Source organism: Labrus bergylta, chromosome 15 (assembly GCF_963930695.1).
Source record: "Labrus bergylta chromosome 15, fLabBer1.1, whole genome shotgun sequence".
Classification (NCBI taxonomy): Eukaryota; Metazoa; Chordata; class Actinopteri; order Labriformes; family Labridae; genus Labrus; species Labrus bergylta.
The window spans coordinates 23,868,108-23,887,435 of NC_089209.1; the positions used below are offsets into that span (position 1 = coordinate 23,868,108).

At 43.4% G+C, this 19,328-nt stretch overlaps 1 protein-coding gene across 1 annotated transcript in view; it reads right to left on the reverse strand.

Annotated features, from left to right (window-relative positions):
- Positions 1-19,328, reverse strand: part of mdn1 (midasin AAA ATPase 1) — a 62,469-nt gene that overhangs the window by 41,304 nt on the left and 1,837 nt on the right. The window contains exons 2-29 of the mRNA XM_020652622.3: positions 19,066-19,292; positions 17,438-17,662; positions 17,235-17,342; positions 16,601-16,793; positions 16,315-16,524; positions 15,410-15,541; positions 15,179-15,282; positions 14,446-14,560; positions 13,939-14,114; positions 11,483-11,564; positions 11,226-11,321; positions 9,932-10,044; positions 8,397-8,545; positions 8,245-8,305; positions 7,148-7,359; positions 6,961-7,064; positions 6,692-6,836; positions 6,167-6,263; positions 5,845-5,958; positions 4,773-4,920; positions 4,559-4,666; positions 3,795-3,946; positions 2,286-2,464; positions 1,989-2,197; positions 1,395-1,541; positions 1,143-1,284; positions 921-1,055; positions 534-672 (exon numbers count right to left, since the gene is read on the reverse strand). Coding sequence (XP_020508278.2) covers positions 534-672; positions 921-1,055; positions 1,143-1,284; positions 1,395-1,541; positions 1,989-2,197; positions 2,286-2,464; positions 3,795-3,946; positions 4,559-4,666; positions 4,773-4,920; positions 5,845-5,958; positions 6,167-6,263; positions 6,692-6,836; positions 6,961-7,064; positions 7,148-7,359; positions 8,245-8,305; positions 8,397-8,545; positions 9,932-10,044; positions 11,226-11,321; positions 11,483-11,564; positions 13,939-14,114; positions 14,446-14,560; positions 15,179-15,282; positions 15,410-15,541; positions 16,315-16,524; positions 16,601-16,793; positions 17,235-17,342; positions 17,438-17,662; positions 19,066-19,292 — 4,022 coding nt within the window. The remainder of the gene's footprint in view (positions 1-533; positions 673-920; positions 1,056-1,142; positions 1,285-1,394; positions 1,542-1,988; positions 2,198-2,285; positions 2,465-3,794; positions 3,947-4,558; positions 4,667-4,772; positions 4,921-5,844; positions 5,959-6,166; positions 6,264-6,691; positions 6,837-6,960; positions 7,065-7,147; positions 7,360-8,244; positions 8,306-8,396; positions 8,546-9,931; positions 10,045-11,225; positions 11,322-11,482; positions 11,565-13,938; positions 14,115-14,445; positions 14,561-15,178; positions 15,283-15,409; positions 15,542-16,314; positions 16,525-16,600; positions 16,794-17,234; positions 17,343-17,437; positions 17,663-19,065; positions 19,293-19,328) is intronic.

Genomic DNA, 19,328 nt, shown 5'->3' on the forward strand with positions numbered 1-19,328 from the left:
TTCTTTCAAATCTGAAAGTACAGAGCAGGATGAACAATTTGACACAAGTGTCCATCTTACTCTCCTCTTATTAAAGAGAGATTTAATCAGGCCTGGAGGAGTCCACATGTAGAGAGTCATTTTTTTAAATGTAGCTTTTTCTGGGCGTTTTGTCCTTTCGTACTGATTGGCGTTTTAGGTCACTAAAAACTGACCTTTTGGAAAACTCCTTCCAGGGGGCGATTTTCAGAAACTCAGTTTAAGGTGTTCATGTGTAGACAGGGAAAACACGCCTGTTTCTCCTCTGTTTGACTTCATTGTGCGTCACTGTCACTTTTGTCTATGAGATCAGGGCGATGGCAGACTTAACCTTAAGAGCTGGTGTTAACGTTGCTAACTGGACTTTTTACATTCTTACACATAAGTACACAGTTACAAATGCATTGCAGAAGAAGGGTGACAAAATGTTAGCATGTCATATTTTTTAAACAGAGGAGGAAATTCTCGGTTTAAAAAAAGGCCGGCCTACGTGCGGTCTAGGCCCTAAATCTCACCCGGTGTCTCCTACGAGCAGGACCGACTCTCCGAATCGTAGCGCCCGTCCCACCAGCACGGCTAATCTCCTCATGCTGTGCGTCCACACCACGTGTCGAAACTCCTCCGGTACTCCGGCGATGCTGTCGATGAAGGGACCTGGCCAATCAGGGCATCACAAAAATAACAGTGTTCATCAGACGAGCTGGCTTCAATCTCTTCGAGTGATGAAATGCAAATCTTAAACATCTTCATCTTTTTTTATTCAAACGTCAAGAATTACAAAATAAACTTAAAGAAAGCAGTTTTGGGACACTAAAGAAGTGTATTAGAATGAGTTCATTAGAGAAGTGGATATACATGATCCAGATGTTTATGACCTGGATCAGAGTTTCTGTTCCACTCACTGAACTGGTTGTTGACCTGTTTCTTAGAGAACAGGTTTTCAGGGTTGACCGTCCGTTTGAAGTGTTTCTGCAGGATGGAGAGGATGACCGACTCTTCTTCTGGTTTCCTCACACGTCCAGCCAGTAGCATGTACCCTGATGAAGAGGACAGCAGCTCAATCTAAGGACGTCCACTGGTGTCATAACATTAACAATCTGAGAAACACCTGAGAGACTCCTCACCATCATCGGCCAAATGCTGCAGCCAGTCCTGAGAGTCTTCAGTCTGCTGCTCCAGCCTGTACCGGTCTGCCCAGCGGAACAGATCCCTGAGGGTGATGAAGCCATGTTTCCCCGCAAACACAGAAGATCCCCGACGCAAGGACTGGAGGAGGGAAACACGTTTCACACGAGTGTTAAAGATCACCCAAAATCAGGTAGGAAAGCTGTACAAATCATCAGGATGGAGGACAGTTCTGGAGTGTGTGTGATTACCTGCAGGTCCTGCATGACCTTGACCAGCTTGCTGCAGTAGGATGGAGGCAGGCTGCACCTCTGATGGAGGATGGTCTCCAGCTCTCCACTGGGCAGCTCGTCAAAATGAAGCTCCACAAAGCGGTTCCTGAAAGCTCTGGAGAGAACCTGGAGAAAAAAGGGAAGTGGGCGGGGTTAACTTACTGTAAGTTTTCATATTTTCTTTGACAGACAAAGGAGTGTAAATGTTGTTTGACGTACATAATATGGACAACATTCCCACAACTTCTTGTGACGCTTATCATGATGTCTGTTATCATGATGTTCTAGAGATGTTGAGTATTGGCTTATTCTGGATGTTTTGTAGTTTTTGATAGCGTACAGGGTTCTGTAGTGTGTAAAAGATTTAAAGATAAACGTAGCTGTATTCATGTTAGTGTGTTCTTGTTTTGTCTCTGTATGTGGGATTGACGTAATAGTACGAAATACGGTGATGTAATAAGAGCAAGGCTGTGTTGAGTGATACGTTTGATTACATTGAACATTTAACTTGAGATGATCCCACTGTGACCACACCATCATGTCAAACCCTCTCAGACTGAATGAATGACGTACCTTTCTCCCTCCGTAGAGTCCAGGGGGATTCTGGGTAGCAAACAGCATGAATCTGGGGTGAGCCTTGATGACTTCCTGCGTCTCAGCCACAAAGAGCTCCCTGTTGTCGTCCAGCAGTCTGTTGAGAGCCTCCAGGACGTCAGTGGGGGCGAGATTCAGCTCGTCCAGGATGATCCAGTAGCCTTTTCTCATGGCGTCGATCAGAACACCTGCAGCAGAAACAGGAGACACTTTTTTATTGTAGAACTGGATTTGAATAAGACAAAGGCTAGAAAAAGAAGTGTGAGATACTCATACCCTCTTTGAACACCAGCTTCCCCCGGTCGTCGGACGAGTAGCAGCCGATGTACTCCTGGATGTCGGTGTGCTCGTGGTTGTTGATCCTCACACACTGGTTTCCTGTGGCTGCAGCCAGCCAGCGGATCAGACTGGTCTTCCCCACAGACGTCTCTCCCTGGATCAGCACTGGGTGAGACCTGTGGAACCATGAGATTCATGAGAGTGAGTGACGACTTCTGGTGTGTTCAGCGTTGTTGTTGACTGACTGAACCAAATAAACCTCAGAGTCTTACTAGCTGGAGAATAAAGTGGATCATTAAGAATCAAAAGAAGAGCTGAACACAGAAATGTATTCATCCACTGCTCAGAGAAATATAACAACGAATGATCACAAATGTAACATTAATAATAATAAAGTCTTTAGGACTGCAGAGACTTTTAGTATTTTAATCATCTGTTAATTGTATCTATGCAGTTTTAAATTAACATCTGTCTGTCTCTCTAGTAACTTAGCAACAGTTTGTCTTAAAGGTACATTCCACCATTTCAACTTCTACATCAAAAAGTGCAAACAGTTTTAGAATTACTCTTTTTTTTCTTTAATCTTGAAGCTGAGAATTGCTGTATGATTGCAGACCAATCTAGACCTGATTTTCTTTAGTCGTGCGACCAGTTTTTAATTATTATTTTTTTTTTTAAGATTTATTTTGGGCTTTTTGTGCCTTTAATTGAAAGACAGGCCCGTGGATAGAGTCGGAAATCAGAGAGAGAGAGCGGGGTATGACATGTGGGAAAGGAGCCACAAGCCGGATTCGAACCTGGGACACCCGCTTGAAGACGATAGCCTCCATACATGGGGCGCGCGCACTAACCACTGCGTTACCAGCGACCAGTTTTTAAGTCGGACCAATTTCAGAAAGATTTGTGATTTAATTAAACTGAAACTAAGTTTCCAGAGTGTAACATCTTTTTTTGAATTAGTAAAAATAGCAGAGTTAAACTGGGATACAATACTGGTTTTAAATCCAGTGATGTTGATAACTGATTTATTACCATGGCAACAAAAAATAGAAGTCTGAGACACCCAAAGACGAGTCATTTCTTGTTTTCAACCTGTGGTTCTGGTGTTTGTTGGCAATCTTTGATGGATTAATTCCTATCACACCCCTCTATTATGAAATAGACGTAGCTTTTTGCACCCTTACTGTAAAGGAGGTGTGGTTATAGTAATATCAAAAGGTCGGCTGAGGCTGTGTTGTAAAGGTCCAATGTGAGATCATTTCATGGGCTCCACAGCTGACTAGCCAACAGTCAGACATCATCAATGCTCTGCCTCTGAAACTGATCTGAGCCCATCAGGTCGCTCACAGCGCGGGGATTCATTCCAGCCAAACTTTTCTCCCCATGCACTCGGATGCAGCTTTCCTAAAGTGCCAGATTGAGCTCTGCCAAAATGTCCGTCTGGACATTAGTCCATGAGCCCAATCGATTTAAAAACACGGGCAGGGAGTCAGGCTGTGTTCCTACCCTGCAGACACCACTCTGGCGAGGTCACGCAGGTTCAGTTTGACGGAGGCGGTGAGGATGTAGCTCGGGTCCAGAGCCGGCTCCATCTCCCCCTGAGAGACCCAGTACCCCTCCACGTCCACACACGGCCGGCCTGAGGGCGCCGGGATGGGCTGCAGGAAATTAAACAGGAAGTGATTTTATTATCTCACAGATAGATTGATGTTTCTAAAGGACTACAGTTAAAAAATAGATTGTTATCAGACAGTTCCTGTGATACATAAGTGCTGCTGATAACTACAGTATGTTTCTAACTTGGATTTAGACATAAACACATATTTACCAAGCCCCCCAAGCCAGATATTTAGCACGTGTGCACCCTTTATGATGTCTGCTTTGTTTGTTTCTCTTCTCCTCATCGTCTTTTATTATGCTTTGTTATTAAGTATCCTTTATGTTTCTTTTGTTACCTAGTCAGCAGGTTTTATGTTTCAATCTACATTATAAATTAATCTTACTGATTAAACACATAACAAATGGTAGAAACTCAAAGAACATGGTTTGATGTTTTAACACGTGCTCAAGACTCCTGAACATTTTCAGGAGGAGCTGCATGGTAGGAGGCAAATAGTCGACTTTCTCACCACGACTTGACCTGACCTTTGACCTTTGACCTGACCAATCCCCTCACATCAGACTACATCGAAGGCGTAAGCGTAGATAGAAGGGTAGGAGATTCAACACAGAGGTATAAATCAGGCTTTGTGTGTGGAACTGGCTCTTACTTGTTTAAGACACTTTGTGTTCCCCAGCAGGATGTGCTGACAGACCAGTTTCTGGACCACAGGGTGAGAGCTTCTATCCAGCTGAGTCAAGAAGCTCAGGCAGAAACCCTGCAGACAAGAAACAGGGAGACGGTTAACTCAGAACTTTTCGTGGGGTCCTAACTAAAATATTTCGATGTTCTTTTCTTTTATATTTTAGTGAATATCCTCGTACCTCATAGAGCGAGCGCTGCACGCTGTTACAGGGGTTTACTGCCACGTACTTCAGAGCCCTGCACAGAGTTCGCAGGCTGTAGTGGGGTCTGTGACCTGTCCCGTCCACCAGGTGGGAGTGTGCCTCCTTTCGTACCGCCAAGTAAAAACTGAACACAAAAACAAAAGGTTACAGAAACATCCGTGAGTTTTTTTTATCCTGTATGTGACACCAAAAAGCTGCAAAGTGGATTTTTTTTTCTAAACGTTGCTCCCAGCTTATCTTGATACAATAAGCTATAGTCCCAAAGTAGTGTTGTAGTCAAGACCACACTAATCGAGACCAGACTGCTCAAAGACCAGATCGAGACATTTAGGGATCAAGAGTCACCAAGTCCAGACCAAGACCAAGGCAGGGCGAGACCGAGACAAGACCAAGACCATAAATATCACTGAAAAATCATCTTGTGTACAGCAGGTGTGTCACTCACTTAGACTGTAATACCGGGTAGGTCGTAACCAGGGAACAATAATTAAACTACAAATGAACTGAAAGAGTTTTGTTCTTTTAGACAGGGGTGTGTTCCTTCTAATCACAGTGATGACATGGAATAATAGCCAATCAGTGGTGGTCTTGACCGATCTTCACTTTAAATCTGGAGTCCGCCCTGTCCGAGGCCGAGACAAGACCGAGTAGAGATGCTTTCTTTTCCAAGACGAGACCTTCAAAAAGCGACCGATTTCGAGTACTACAACACTAGTCCCAAGGTTAAATTTCAACACAAAAACTATATTCAAAGCAAATTGTATCCAACCTGAGACATGACTTTACATATTGTTGCTTTCAAACAATAACTGCATATCAACACAGACAAATATCCTGAATTATCTTCAAACTGTAGCCCACTGCATCCAGGACTGCAGCTCTTTACTTTTACGCAATCTGTGAAAAGAATTAGGACACGCCCATTTCAGGAAACAAACCGAGGCATTTGTCAGTTATTAAATAATTACTGACGTGTTTGAGAAGAAGAAATACAGCATCACAAAATAAACATTTGTGGTGACCTGACTTGAGCTCGGTAAGAACTGACCTGATGATGCCACTGATGACGTTTCTGTGTGAATTCAAACCCTTCAGGTAGTCTGAGACCAGAATCCGCAGGTCCCCCTCATTCTCCAGCTCCTCCACGTACAGCTCAGTGAACCTGCGACACACACACATTTCCACACACATGAATGACATCACTGTTCTGAGTGAAAGGCCAAAAGATAAGCACATATGTCATGTTTTGTTTTTCCTCTCCAACACATTGATCTGTAGTAAGTTCTTCATATTTGTCATTTCTGAGTGATTTAATAAATTAATAGCTTGATGTAAGATAAAGGTAATGAGATAAAGACTTGAACTGTCACCTGTTCCTGAGGCCCAGAGGCAGGTTTCTCTTTCCCACATCAGTAGCTGGATTCATGCAGGCAAAGAGCCGGAAGTCCGGGTTTCGTACCAGAGGCTCTATAATCAAAAACACAAACACACAAATTCAGAGAATACCTCACTTCATCATATTTTCTTCATTTCATTTGCAAACTCCCTCTCCACAAAAACACCCCACCAATGAGACAACATGATTACAACACTTTATCTAAAAGTGAAAGAGTCAGACCTCTAACATAACAGGAAAAAATAATAAATATGGTTTAGATGGCGCCCATAGACTGTATATGTTAGTGGTCGAAGCCTGAGTGACGCCACTCATCGGTTACTGCAGGGGGCTCTGGAGTCCCATCTGCTGCGGTCTCCATGCTGCAAATCTCAATTTACAGCGAACCTAACGACAGACTGAGAGCCTGCATCTCAATGGGCTGGGTTTGAAAAGGATGGGGATTTGTTGGATGAATCAGATGAATAAAACCTCCATGTATGGGTAAACTAGTCCTCACCAGTGTCCCCGCGGTCCAGCAGCACCAGAGATCCAGCGCTGCCCTCCAACAGTCCGCTCAAGCACTCCAGAGTCTCTGCTGCCGCCAGGTTGATCTCATCCAGCAGGATCCACTGACCCTTCTTCACCGCCTGAGCCAACGTTCCCTACAGAGGACGCAGCACACACACAAAGTTCAACACAGAAACATGTGGAAATGTTCCCTTTATTTGATTTGACAGAACAGAGTGACAGAACAGAGTGACAGAAACTCTACCAGGCCCTTCATACCTCCACGAAGGCGAACACCATGGCCGTCTCACAGGCTCGGATCTGCTGCTGGGTCTGACTCAGCCTGAGAGCCAACGTCTCCCACTTCTCCTGCAGCACATCAGCTGCACAAACACAACAAGTCAAAGTCTTTAATCGTGCTTCAGCAGCCCTCTGTTATCACTGATCACTCTTTGTGCTCTCCTACCGTCCGCCTTGTCCTGCAGCTCTTGGGTGAGGGCCGACTTGCAGACGTGGTCCATGAGTTTGAGCAGATCCTGCCAGCGTTTCCCCCTGAAGCAGGTCTGCACGTGACCCAGGAAGGTCAGGTTCTGTTTCCTCGAGTACGTCTGAGAGAACAGGTCCTCGAACGCCTCACGCAGCGGGAGGAGGATCTGCTTGTGGTCGACTGGCTTGTACCTGCGTCAGACGGAAAAAGAACACAAACATTTGAAGTGCAGTTTTCTCTCCATCATCGAGGATTCAGAACCATTTCACACACTGACAACATCAGTCTTTAAATTGGTAAATGTTGGGGATACATTAAATGTTGGACACTTAAGATGGGACATGCACTGTCCTGACAACTCATATTCCTCTTCTGCTACCAAGTCAAAGTTAATATTATTTTACAGTATGTTTACTTATTCAAAGCCCAGAGTTGGCTGGCTGGTGAGCTCTGTGATTGGATAGTCTAAAGCCTGGCTCACCCTGCAGGAGTTTTAAAATCCTGATTTTGAGTTCCTGTAGCATCACACACTTTAGGAGAATCCTAACAGATCTTTTTCTCCATAATCTCAAACAAGCTCACACTACAAGATGTGAAGATCTTGGCACATCACAGACTGCAGGATTTTATTAAGATTATCCTGCCAGACGGAGGAACTCACCCCCTCACGTGACCTCACTTAAACAATGGAGGTAAATGTGTGATTTATAATGCTCTGTGCAGAGGACAAAAACATTCAAACTTTTTTTTAAGGTTTTTGGGTGAAGAAATGTCTGGAGAGACACCGACAACATGTGTTATATATTCTTCAGTAAGAGCTGGAGGTCAGATTGTAACTATGAGTATACAGTACAGGTTGACTCCTGCCGCCGGTCCCCACTACTACACTCATTACTGTCCTCTCTTAGTGATTGTAGTCACACTCAACTTCTGCCAGACCCTTTCATGAAGTAATCGTCAAGATTTTAAATTCTAAATATCACACGTTTTAAACAAATCAAATTTTGTATTACGCAGACAATTTTATTAATGACTGAAAATGAAACGTCTTTGTTAAGATAATAATGTACACTCACCCTCCGAGCAGGTCAGCAGTGTCACTCTGCTGGTTCATGTTCACAACCCGCAACCTGTGACCTGGATTTAAAAACAATAATGACATGGAATAATGAAATCATGAGAGGCTACAATCTATGAGTCACAGCCCCGGTTTGGATCCTGAGCTCACCTGTGACTCTGGCCAGGTGTTGTACGGTGGAGGTCTTTCCGGTCCCGGTCTCTCCCACCAGAAGAACGGGCTCTCCTTTAGCCACACACACCGCGAGCTGTTCCAGCAGCACCGCCGACGGACGAGTGGCAGCAAACGTCTGGTTTTCTCTTTTAGTGGAAGCAAAGACACGTTTTGATTATGATTGAGTATGAAGATACGAGCGTCACTGTCTGGCCTCCTCAGCCTTTTAAAACATATTTCTTACACATGCCTGAAAGTAAAATAACATCACTTTGTGTCCCGGGTAAGGACCTTCTTCTTCTTTATTAAAAGAACTAAAGCGGTTTAGTTTGATTCTCCCTCTGCGATGTTAAGAATTTAAACAGCAGCTGGAGAAAGAATCTGTCTTTTAGGGTCAGTAAACACTATTTTATATCACACTGTCACTTGCCAAATTAGTATTTCTTGTTTTTTTAATGATTCCAAGTAATTCTGCTGATTCATCACTTGTGGGCCTCAATACATGTGTGGTGGTGACTGTGACTGCAGAGACTCTGACTGGATTTTCATGTTTCGGTCGACTCGGGGTGTTTCTGGGTGGGGAACTGGTGTGTTTCCCTCAGCCAATGTCAGTGTGCAAGCAAGTTAAGGATTGGATACAATTCAGTGATTGGATGTGATTCAAACCTGCGAATATAACGGACGCAGCTGAGGGCCAAGAAGTGAAAATAATAAATATATATATATATATATATATATATATATATATATATAAAATAATCATAGTGAGGTGAAACACCAAGCGGACAAAGCTTGTTCTCTCAGTTAACCTCAGGTCGGCTTTTACCCGTGGACGTAGAGTTGGTCTGCTTTCTATTGGACAGACAGGGCTTGCATGCGGTAGCTTGCAGAGTAGGTACAAGCAGTAAACGTTCACACTATGTCCTGCAGTGAGGAGGAGGGGCCTGGTTTGAATGTTGTGTTTACAAACTGCAATGAACAATAATACTGACTCCACCTTTAACATGTTCTACTTGTCAGTGTATGGTAAGTCTAGATAGTCTTTAACTTTACGATAGAGGAATCCCTTCAGGGCGCTCACTCCTCCAGGTAAATTCCTCCACTTTGCATTGGGGTCCTGTTTTTACCCGGTCACTGGTTTCATTCCACAATAACAACCAGCTCACTGTACATGATCCCTTTATTATCTGATCATTATATAAGCCATCAAAACAATATAAACATACATGTGCTGTGAAGAGTCTGACCTTCACAGTCAATGTGTAGACATTATTACAAACACCATCAAATGAACTTTAACCACACGGCATCACGCTCACTCTGCAGCTTTCACATGATGACAGTCGTTCATATTGAGCTCTGTGGAGGGATCAATGTCGATATTTGGGCTGGAGGTTGAGCCATTAGATGATAAATGGACTGCACTAATACAGCTTCTTTATAGTGTTCACTCATATTACATCGGCTCAGTGACTAGCTGATGTATATTTGGTGTAAACAGAGGTCAAAAGGGGGCGGGATGTCCCACTTACAAACTCAGCTGCACCGCTTCGGTCTGCTTTCGACACAGAAGCGCTCTGCCCACCGAGACCTCCAGCTCGGTCAGAGCGATGCCGGGCTGGTACATCTGACAGAAGTGCAGTGCCTGAGGAGACAACAACCAGGGAATCATATTAAACACGAATGACTTCATGTAAAACGAAGAGATCAATCGTTCTCTATACAGACAAACAACGAGAGGCTGTGAAGCCTGAACTTTTAACACGGGCCCTAAGCAATGCAACAGTATTTATACAGCACATTACATGATCAACGTGGTTCACATAAGACATCAGAAGTATCATGACAAAGGGAGGACCTTACGGCTCTGTGCAACCAGTGTCTTAATATTATATGGCCCTGTGTGCAACATAACAAAACTCCTTCCCTCTCGACTACTGTGGAGAGATAAGACACAGCAAAACCATGAGAGTAGATCCACATCTGCTTCAGAGAGAGAGAGAGAGAGAGACATAATGTCCACTGTCTGTACTCCCCTCCCTTAAATGCACCTGTTGAGGTGCCTTGCTCAGCTTCTCATGGCTTCGCTTTTATAATGTTAAAGTAAGGCTACTTGTTGCTGTTTCTGTGCTGAACTCCTAAAGATAACAGGATATCGAGTGGCACTTTTCAGAACGTGGGCGTACTCCTGGTGTTTGTGTCTGTGCACGTGCATGGATATATTGAGCAAATTAAAGTAGTTTGTTGCAAAAACTAAATAAATTTAGAGGGGAAAAAAATATTTGATTTAAATACAAATGGAATATTAAAATAAACCCAGAGTAAAAAAAAAAAAAGTATGCATGCTGCTATAAAACCATCAGAACTATAACAACAGTCGATCTCTGTAGGAATCCTGTCTGTAACGTTGTCAGTTTGAATAACAATCTGAGCCTGTCAGCGCTTTGTGAATGTATTTGTTTGTCTCTTTGTTCTGTCACATGTTTTGTACCATCTGTGGTCCGAGCTGCACAATTTATCATTAAAGGAAGAATGTGCGACTTTTTGATCCAGTAGACGATTTCACTGCTTTTAATCTAATCTACTGAAACAATTGATACACTCTTATCCAGACCTCAAAACAAACTAGAGCCCAGGTTGAAAAGAAGCCGATTTTTTTATTGAGTAGCTTCAAAAAAGTCAAAAAATTAACTTTTCTCATGTTTTTTTTTCTCGCTTATTGAGCGCTTTCAGGATGATGGTCTGGATAAATGTCCTTCCCACAGACTCAAATATTTATCAAAATTTGGTTACTCAAATTTCATTCCCAAAAGGCCGGTCAAATACCTTTTCTCTAGAGATGTTGAGCTTGCTCCCGATGATCTCGGCCATCTTCAGTCGACTTTCAGGACGAGACAACATGGCTGTGAAGCAGTCGAGAGCCTGAGAACAGAAAGGTTATCAAAATGTTTTCAACTTCAACTTCATTATAATCCAGAAGGACAACAGATCTGCAAGCAGGCATCAAGACACAACAGAGGGAAAAAAAGGTACTTTAATATCTCTTGATCTGCTTACTCAAAACAGAAATCAAACGCACTCACCTCTTGGAAGACGTGTTGTGCTGTGGCTGGTGACGTGCTGTCAAAGTTCACACTGATCCGCTCGCACCATTTCAGTAAGTCCCTGTCAAAACCACGATGAAGACACAGAAAGAAAAGAAAAAAGAACATGACGTTAAGTTGAATATATCTACATTTATATGTCACTGGTGGATGATAAAAAGGTGCGTCATCTCTGAATCAGTTTATTATTCAGGTATAACATATCGTCTCAGCTGAACCAGAAGAATGAGAAATGATAACTAACAGGAAATGAACTATTAGAAAACTTTGTCACAAAGTCACATTTAATGAGCGTCCTATCGTCAGCAGCTCTGGTTGGTTTTTCTTAGTATAAAAAAGGGATGTGCGTGTTAAACAGCTAACAATTAAACGTCATCACCCTCACTAGAAAGCACCCACATCACTACAGCCGCTCGCCACTATAGGGGGCTGCAGCTACAACTGAGATGTAAACAAGCACAATGAACAGATAGCATCTCGTAGGCACAGAGTAGTTTACAGTAGTTAAAAGAGTTGCATGTAGGCTGACAGGTTCAACTGGCATATCAACCGGAGCAATGAGTACCAACATTTAGTACGACCGGCTTACAGTTTTAAGTTAATCATTTCGACTTTTTTTTGGCAGTGTTTTCAAATCTTTGGACAAGTCAGTAAAACAGAATTTAACTGACGAGAAAATTAGTGGGCTTTGAAATCCCTCGTATATAATATTACGAGTAGAGGTGGGAAAAAATAAATTTATAAAAATCGAGATTTTATCTTCTGAGATTTTAAATCGATTCATAACTTCCAAAAATTGCGCTAAGGCTAGCCCTTAGCGGTTATTTAGCGCACCCCATGCAAAGAGGCTGTGGCCCATGAATCAGGCGGCCCAGGTTCAGATCCGACCTGTTCCTCCATATTGTTCCCCGCTCTCTCTCTCTCTCCCTGGTTTCCTACACTATACACTGTCCTCCTGCTCCTTCAGCAGAAACATTCTGGATTACATAAAGTGAACGTATCTTTTCTATAGGATGAACCCTACTGAACCAGATCAATACACATGAGCATGGCAGGCCGAGCTGTAAAGTGAATGACATCGATCCATGAAGAGCAGCATGGAAACAACGACACATCGATTTGATAGCTGAATCACAAACACGCCCTCTACGGATCCCACTGAAAGCATCTCATCAAAAAGTAAAACAGGGCAGATTAGTCATATCATAAGGCATGTGAGGAGGAAATTGGTCATCCCAGTATGACCAGTACAGTCCGTTATTCCAGCCACTGGTCCAGAGGACAGTCTGATCAATACTCTATCGAACGCAGCAGCAGTGAGTGGAAAGCTCATTAAAACATGAAGGCTGCCGCTGCAGACCGCCTGGTAGTTTGGGTTAGTTAGAATCTGAGGGATTTAAAGCCGAGGGGGTTGAAGCTTTCGAGGTTTGGCTGCTGCTCTGGAGTTCTGGTGTCGTGAAACATGAGCTGTACGTCAACATTAACAACATAAATAATGCTGATTGTTTCCAAAGAGGCAGCTTTGCAGAATGTTTGATACGACATCTCTCTCTCTCTCTTCCATGCATTCAATATTTTTTTTCCCTAGAGGAGTTTTCCTGGGTTTTGTCGGTGCAAATACCTGGGTTCTACTTTTAAAGATTTAGGAACCTAAATGACTTCTAGAGAGAAAGATTTCTGGAGATTGTTTGGCCTGCAGACATGTAACAGGCTGTGAAGGCTGCGACACAATCCTTAGTGTCTGACACAGACACAGCAGGTTGACATTACAGGTCCTTGCAGTCTGAGTCCGACGCATTTATTTTTTTGGTGTTTGAAATGTAAATATTCAGATCAACAGAACACACATCCATTATCTAGACCGCATTTCCAGCTCAGGGTCACTGTGGGGGGCTGGAGCAGATCCCAGCTGTCATTGGACTGTTTACCAGTCAATCACAGGACTGACACACAGAGACAAACATCCAGCAACACTCACATCCATGCATGTCTTTGGACTGTGGGAGGAAGCTGGAGTACCCAGAGAAAACTCATGCACGGGGAGGACATGTAAACTCCACACAGAGAGGCTCCTGTCAGACGCTGTGAGGCTACAGCACTAGCATATTTACAGGATGCATTTTGCAAAATAGAATGACTGATTCGGTTAAAAGGAGGCCACTGGTTTTGAAAACAGTAAAGTACCAGCTGATTGTGGTTTAAAAAGGTTGTTTACCGGTTGACATTAAAGTCCATCACTTAAGAGAAAAGATCATTAAGACACTGTTGTTGTCTGAAGAACTCTGCTGGAGTAATGCCAAACCTTTTGTGCTTAATAGTTTTTTTTACACCCAAAAATGTATGTAAAGAAATCTAAAATCAATCTGACAAAATAAATCAATGAACAAGAGAGTCAAATAAAGGGAGCATAATAATAGTAGTGATGTGGGCTTCACCTGAGAGACAGGGCTCTCCCCTCCAGTGGTGTGCCTTTGTCCTCAGACTTGTGCTGCTGGATGTCGTCGGGGCTGTTTGTGTCCGTGTGAGGGTGTCTCTCCCCAGTCAGCTGGCAGTAAATGTCCAGGAGACGGTCTGACACCACGGTCAGCAGAGGGTACCTGCTCACGAGCACCTAAGATACACGGATGAGATACACAGAGGGAGAACCAATGACACCTCAGACGTATGCTTTCTTTTCTTATATCCAACCTGCAGAGTATTTGAAGTTTGTGAAGCAGTCAAAGAGAACTGCATCATAATCATGTTGTAGACTAAATATGTTATCACTTTATGAACCTAGAGGTCTTAAGAACTTTCTGATTTTTCCATCTGAAAAAGTGGGAAAAAGATGAAAACACAATATTTTCTACTCGACAAATTCTGAACATGATCAATATCCATGTTGAAGTTTTTCCACTCCTGTGTGTCTGTGCATGACAGATATCTGCAGGCTTCACACTCACCTTTTTCAGCTCCTCTCGGGTCATGTTTCCCATCTGCAGTTTGGTCCAGTATTTGTCGAGCAGCGCAGCATGAGAGTTTTGTGGTTTGTGCCAATTTCCTCCGCTGTAGTACATCCTGCAAGAACCGAGAAAAAGCAACAGAGTGACAACAGTCTGATAACTTCTCTACCTTTCCATAAAAACAATCAGACACTCGTGCCCTTGTCTGTCGGGGTGTGTAGAGCTGTCACAGTAGGTAAGTTTTTTGTTTTTATCATCTCTTTGGGTGATATTAAACGCCTCATGCAGCATCCTGCAAGTCTCATCTTAAACCTCTCATACAAGGAATCCAAGTTTGCTCCATTAAACTTTCTGGAAAAACTTTCAACTCAATGAATACACCCTATTCATGCGCATTTGGGAGAATTAAAGGTCACATATTCTCCTCCTCTTCAACCAGTTTAAATAAATCTCAGAGCTCCTCAAAACATGTGTGTGAAGTTTCTTGTTCTAAATCCACTCTGATCCTGTATTAGATCATGTCTATAAACCCCTCTATTTCAGCCCTGCTCTGAACAGGCTGTTTCTGTGTCTGTACCTTTAAATATGTAAATAAGCTGTGTCTGACCACGCACCCTCTCAGGAAGGGGATGACGCTCAGGATTTATTTTCAGGAGTTTGGTGTGTGAAGAGTAGTATAACAAGCAGTTGTTGCAGAGGTCCATTCAGACATACAGTATGATGATGTTCTCACCTTCTTGTCGCAAAGAACTGAAATCCGGGAGCGACATCGATGCAGTCCTCTCGTCCTGGAATCATCAGCTTTTTATTCTCCATCAGAGGCAGGAGCACGGAGATCTGAAACAAGATCATCTCAGTCTATTTCTGATGATATTTTCACTACAAACAGGGCTAACATGAAGAGTGTGTAAAGAACGTGTTCAGAGCATTTGTTATTGCAGGATCAGGCTGAGCTGGAACTGACCACATCCAGAGGAGCGTGGTCGATGTCCTCCAGAAGGATCCACTGGCCCGTTGTAACAGCTTGTGTCAAACTTCCCGGCTGCCAAACAAACTTCCCGGGGATGTCGGTGCAGCGGTACATCCCGAGCAGCATCTGTGAAGTACACCAAACACAGTCACTCATTTAAAACCTTTGTTTAGTGTTTATGGGGAACTCAAGAGCTTTAGTACCAAACCTCTGTAAAACAGGAGTACTCGCATGAGACAGATTTCAAACCCGATAGTGAAAAATCAAAGCAGCAGAGGTTGAGGTAGCCTGACTCAAAGCCTGTAGTATGGACCAGCATTAAATATAGCAATAGGGTCCTACAATTCCCATAATGCAGTTCTTGTTTTCCTGGAAAAAGCACCTAGATTTTAAAAGTGTGAAACCAAAAGACGTATATATTCACATTATATGAAGCATATACAGTATATGAGGCAAAAAAGCGGGTCATTATATTGTCAGAAATGGTTTCTCGTCTGACATGCAGCCCTTCTGCAAGTTTCCAGAAGTTTTCAGTGTGACAACGGTTTAAGAAATCCTCGACTAGCTCATGTCAGCTCGAGGAAAAATCAAAAGCAGAAAAGAAACGGCAGAAAGCCTGTACTCAGATCAGTGTGAAGTTTTTGCTTACTTTAATTTCTTAAACACGTGCTTCCTTCCTTTTAAATTGTTAAGGTAAATTTAAGCCAAGACTGAACTTTTGCATCGTCAGTGTTTATCTTTGAAACTTTGGAAATCTACCGCCACAGCCACCAGGAAAATGAAGCAGCTGCTTTTCAAAGTCTGAGATGTCTGAAACCTCCTGAAGAGCATGCTGAACTTTAAATGTAAAACTGTTGGGACTGTCCCCTTAAGTGTACATTGAATTCATGCTCTCTCACCTTGCTGTCAGTTTGATCGCCCAGCTGGACCTTGAGGATCTCTGTAGCTTTCATGTGTCCCGTGACAGCAGCCATGAACTCCACCAGCGCCGTTTTCCCACAGCCTATAGGACCCTCCAGCAGCACGGGCTTCTGGGACGCCACCGCCAGCGCCAGTCTCCTCAGATTACGACAGGTGGAGTCCACCAGAACCAGATCCTTCGTGTTCATCTGTGAACGGAGAGCAACATCAGAACCAAATGATCGGGAGAGAGATTTTTAATGTGACAAAATAAAGAGTGCAAACCTGTTCAGGGATTCTGGGAGCAATCCTGGGGAGGACGACACCACAGACGGCCACCACGTTCAAAGACAGATCCTCCGACACCACCTGACCCCTCGTGAACTTATTGGCCTTCTCCTGACGCCACACCGCAGAGCCCTGATTGGCTAACACCAGGGCCTTTTCTACCTCCAGCTGCTGAGTTTCCTCCAAAGCTCTAAAAGACAAAGAAATAGAAGTGAGAAAGAAACAGAAAAGAAACGTGCATGTTATGTTTTAGATGTTATCTACCGTTTTTCTAGTTTATCAACATCTGAAGCCGTTTCACATCTGCACTCCTAAAAATATCTAGATCATTTCAGGACGACTGCTCCAGATATTCACATATGCATCTCACAGTGGGAGACTATCCCTGTCCAACAGGAGGGGGATATTATAAATTCTTAAAGTAAATTTCAAAAGCCAAGACAGAACTTCACACATACAGCTCCTCCTGAACATATCATATATTCAAACAGAATATGTACAAAACCGTATCTCTAATGAAATACACTGAGAATACTCTGCTTTAGTCTCATTAGCGAAAGGTTTTGAGAGAACATTTTTAACCTAACAAAATGTACATGAGCAATAGATACAGAAAATGAAAGGTACATACTTTATTTTCATGTGCAGGATCTCATCACTCGTCAGCACCTTCCTCAGAAAGATGGTTTTCTGATTATCCGTCATGTGAGAGACCAGCGCTAAACAATGGGCAGTGTACCTGTAAGAGACGATGAGTTAAAAAAAACATGCATTTTATAGTTTTATTTATGGTAATTAAAGAGTTGAATCAGCTATGAGAAGCAGGTAACGTACCCTCGAACCATGACGTCGCTGGTGAGCAGCTGAGACACGCAGGAACTCCAGTCCCACAGCATCCGAAACTTGGCACAGTCGCTCTGAAGGAAACGCAGCGTGGCTCCCATGAGGTCGCGCAGCTTCATCCTCCTGGGGCCGTACTGAACGGCTGAGGCCTCCTCGCTGGTGAAGAAGAGTCTCTGAAACACTGGAGGGGCGTCATCGAAGTACCTCGCTGCAAACCTGACAAAGAGAAGAATTAAAGGTCACATATTATTCTCCTTTTAAACCAGTTTAAATAAGTCTCAGAGCTCCTCAAAACATGTGTGTAAAGTTTCTTGTTCTAAATCCACTCTGATCCTGTATTTGATCATGTCTATAAACCCCTCTATTTCAGCCCTGCTCAGAACAGGCTGTTTCTGTGTCTGTACCTTTAAATATGTAAATGAGCTGTGTCTGACCACGCCCCCTCTCTGGAAGGGGATGTAGCTGAGGCTTTCCTGCACCATGCTAGATTGTTTACGTGGAGAAAGTAGACTCAGAGGGCGATCTGGGGGAGGGGTTACTGCCCTTTGTGATGTCATGAAGGGAAAATTCCAAACGGCCTGTTTGAGCACACATTTTCTGAAAATTGGAGCAGGCAAAAGACAGAGAGGATGGACTTTTGTCACAATTTGGGGGTTTGTAGACGGACTAAGGACACATATTAGTGTTAAAAAAACAAGGTTAAGTTCATTTCCTATAATATGTGATCTTTAATGAGTGAGTCCTGCATCCCTGTCTGTTCAAGAAATGATAGACCACTCCATAACTTTTGAGTTCGTCTCATACTAGGAAGCAAAATCAAGATAGCTATTTTTTGTATTTCTTTCGGCAAGAAATACAACAGGTCATTCATACCACAAGTTTCATTTGTGTGGTGCAACACCTTCAACCTCCACAGACATTAAATCACTTATCAACTAAAAATACAGAGGTCTGTATTAATCAGTTAGTTAGGATGGAAGGATATAAGTATTTACTGTGACACGAGGCAAACTGTAAAAACTTAAATATAAGTGGGTGACTTTTTAGAAGGGTCCTGACAACGGGACAGCACAGAGAGATATTAAGCAGAGAGACTTGGAGTGGCAATAAGAAGACAAGAGAAGTGAGCAAGAAAAGTCATCACTGTGAAAGCCCGTCCTGCTCAACTGGAAACGATAAAGATCTGCAATAGTTAATTTGTTAAAACAATTAAAGTCAAAAAGATTACACCCCAAGAGCCCCATTTTCAAGAGAGAATTCCTTACAGATTATAACCTCTCTGCCTTGGGGCACCGGTGGCCAAGTGTTTAGTGTGCGTGCCCCATGTACAGAGGCTCCAAGCGGGCGGCCCGAGTTCAAATCCAACCTGTTGCTCCTTACCAGCTTGACATTCTCTCTGTGTCCCTGATTTCCCACTCTATCAACTGTCCTACCTCTACAGTAAATGTCTAAAAAGCCCAAAAATAAATGTTAAAAAAAACAATAATAAAAAGAATTTATTTGTCTGAAAGTGACGAGACACATCAATTGAGTGTGTGCACCCACAGTCAGCTCCAGCATCAAGTGTGATTCAGAGCTCATGTCCGCAGCTCTCTGGGAGCAGAACAGCGTCTACTTACGCCTGTGCATCCGGACTGATGCCGAGGAGTTTGCTGAGGGCCACACACAGGCGCTCATGGAGGTCATGGTTAATCCTGCCCCCAGCTTTGACTCTCTCCGCGTTTCTCTCCAACAGATCCAGAACCAGCGGCCGCAGGTGTCGGGCGATCAGCAGCGTGTAGTCTCTCTCCAACAGCAGCAGAGCCAAACACTCCAGAATACACTGCCGGTCCTGCTGACTCCAAATCTGAGGAGAGATCATCCATACAGTCGGTGATGCTGT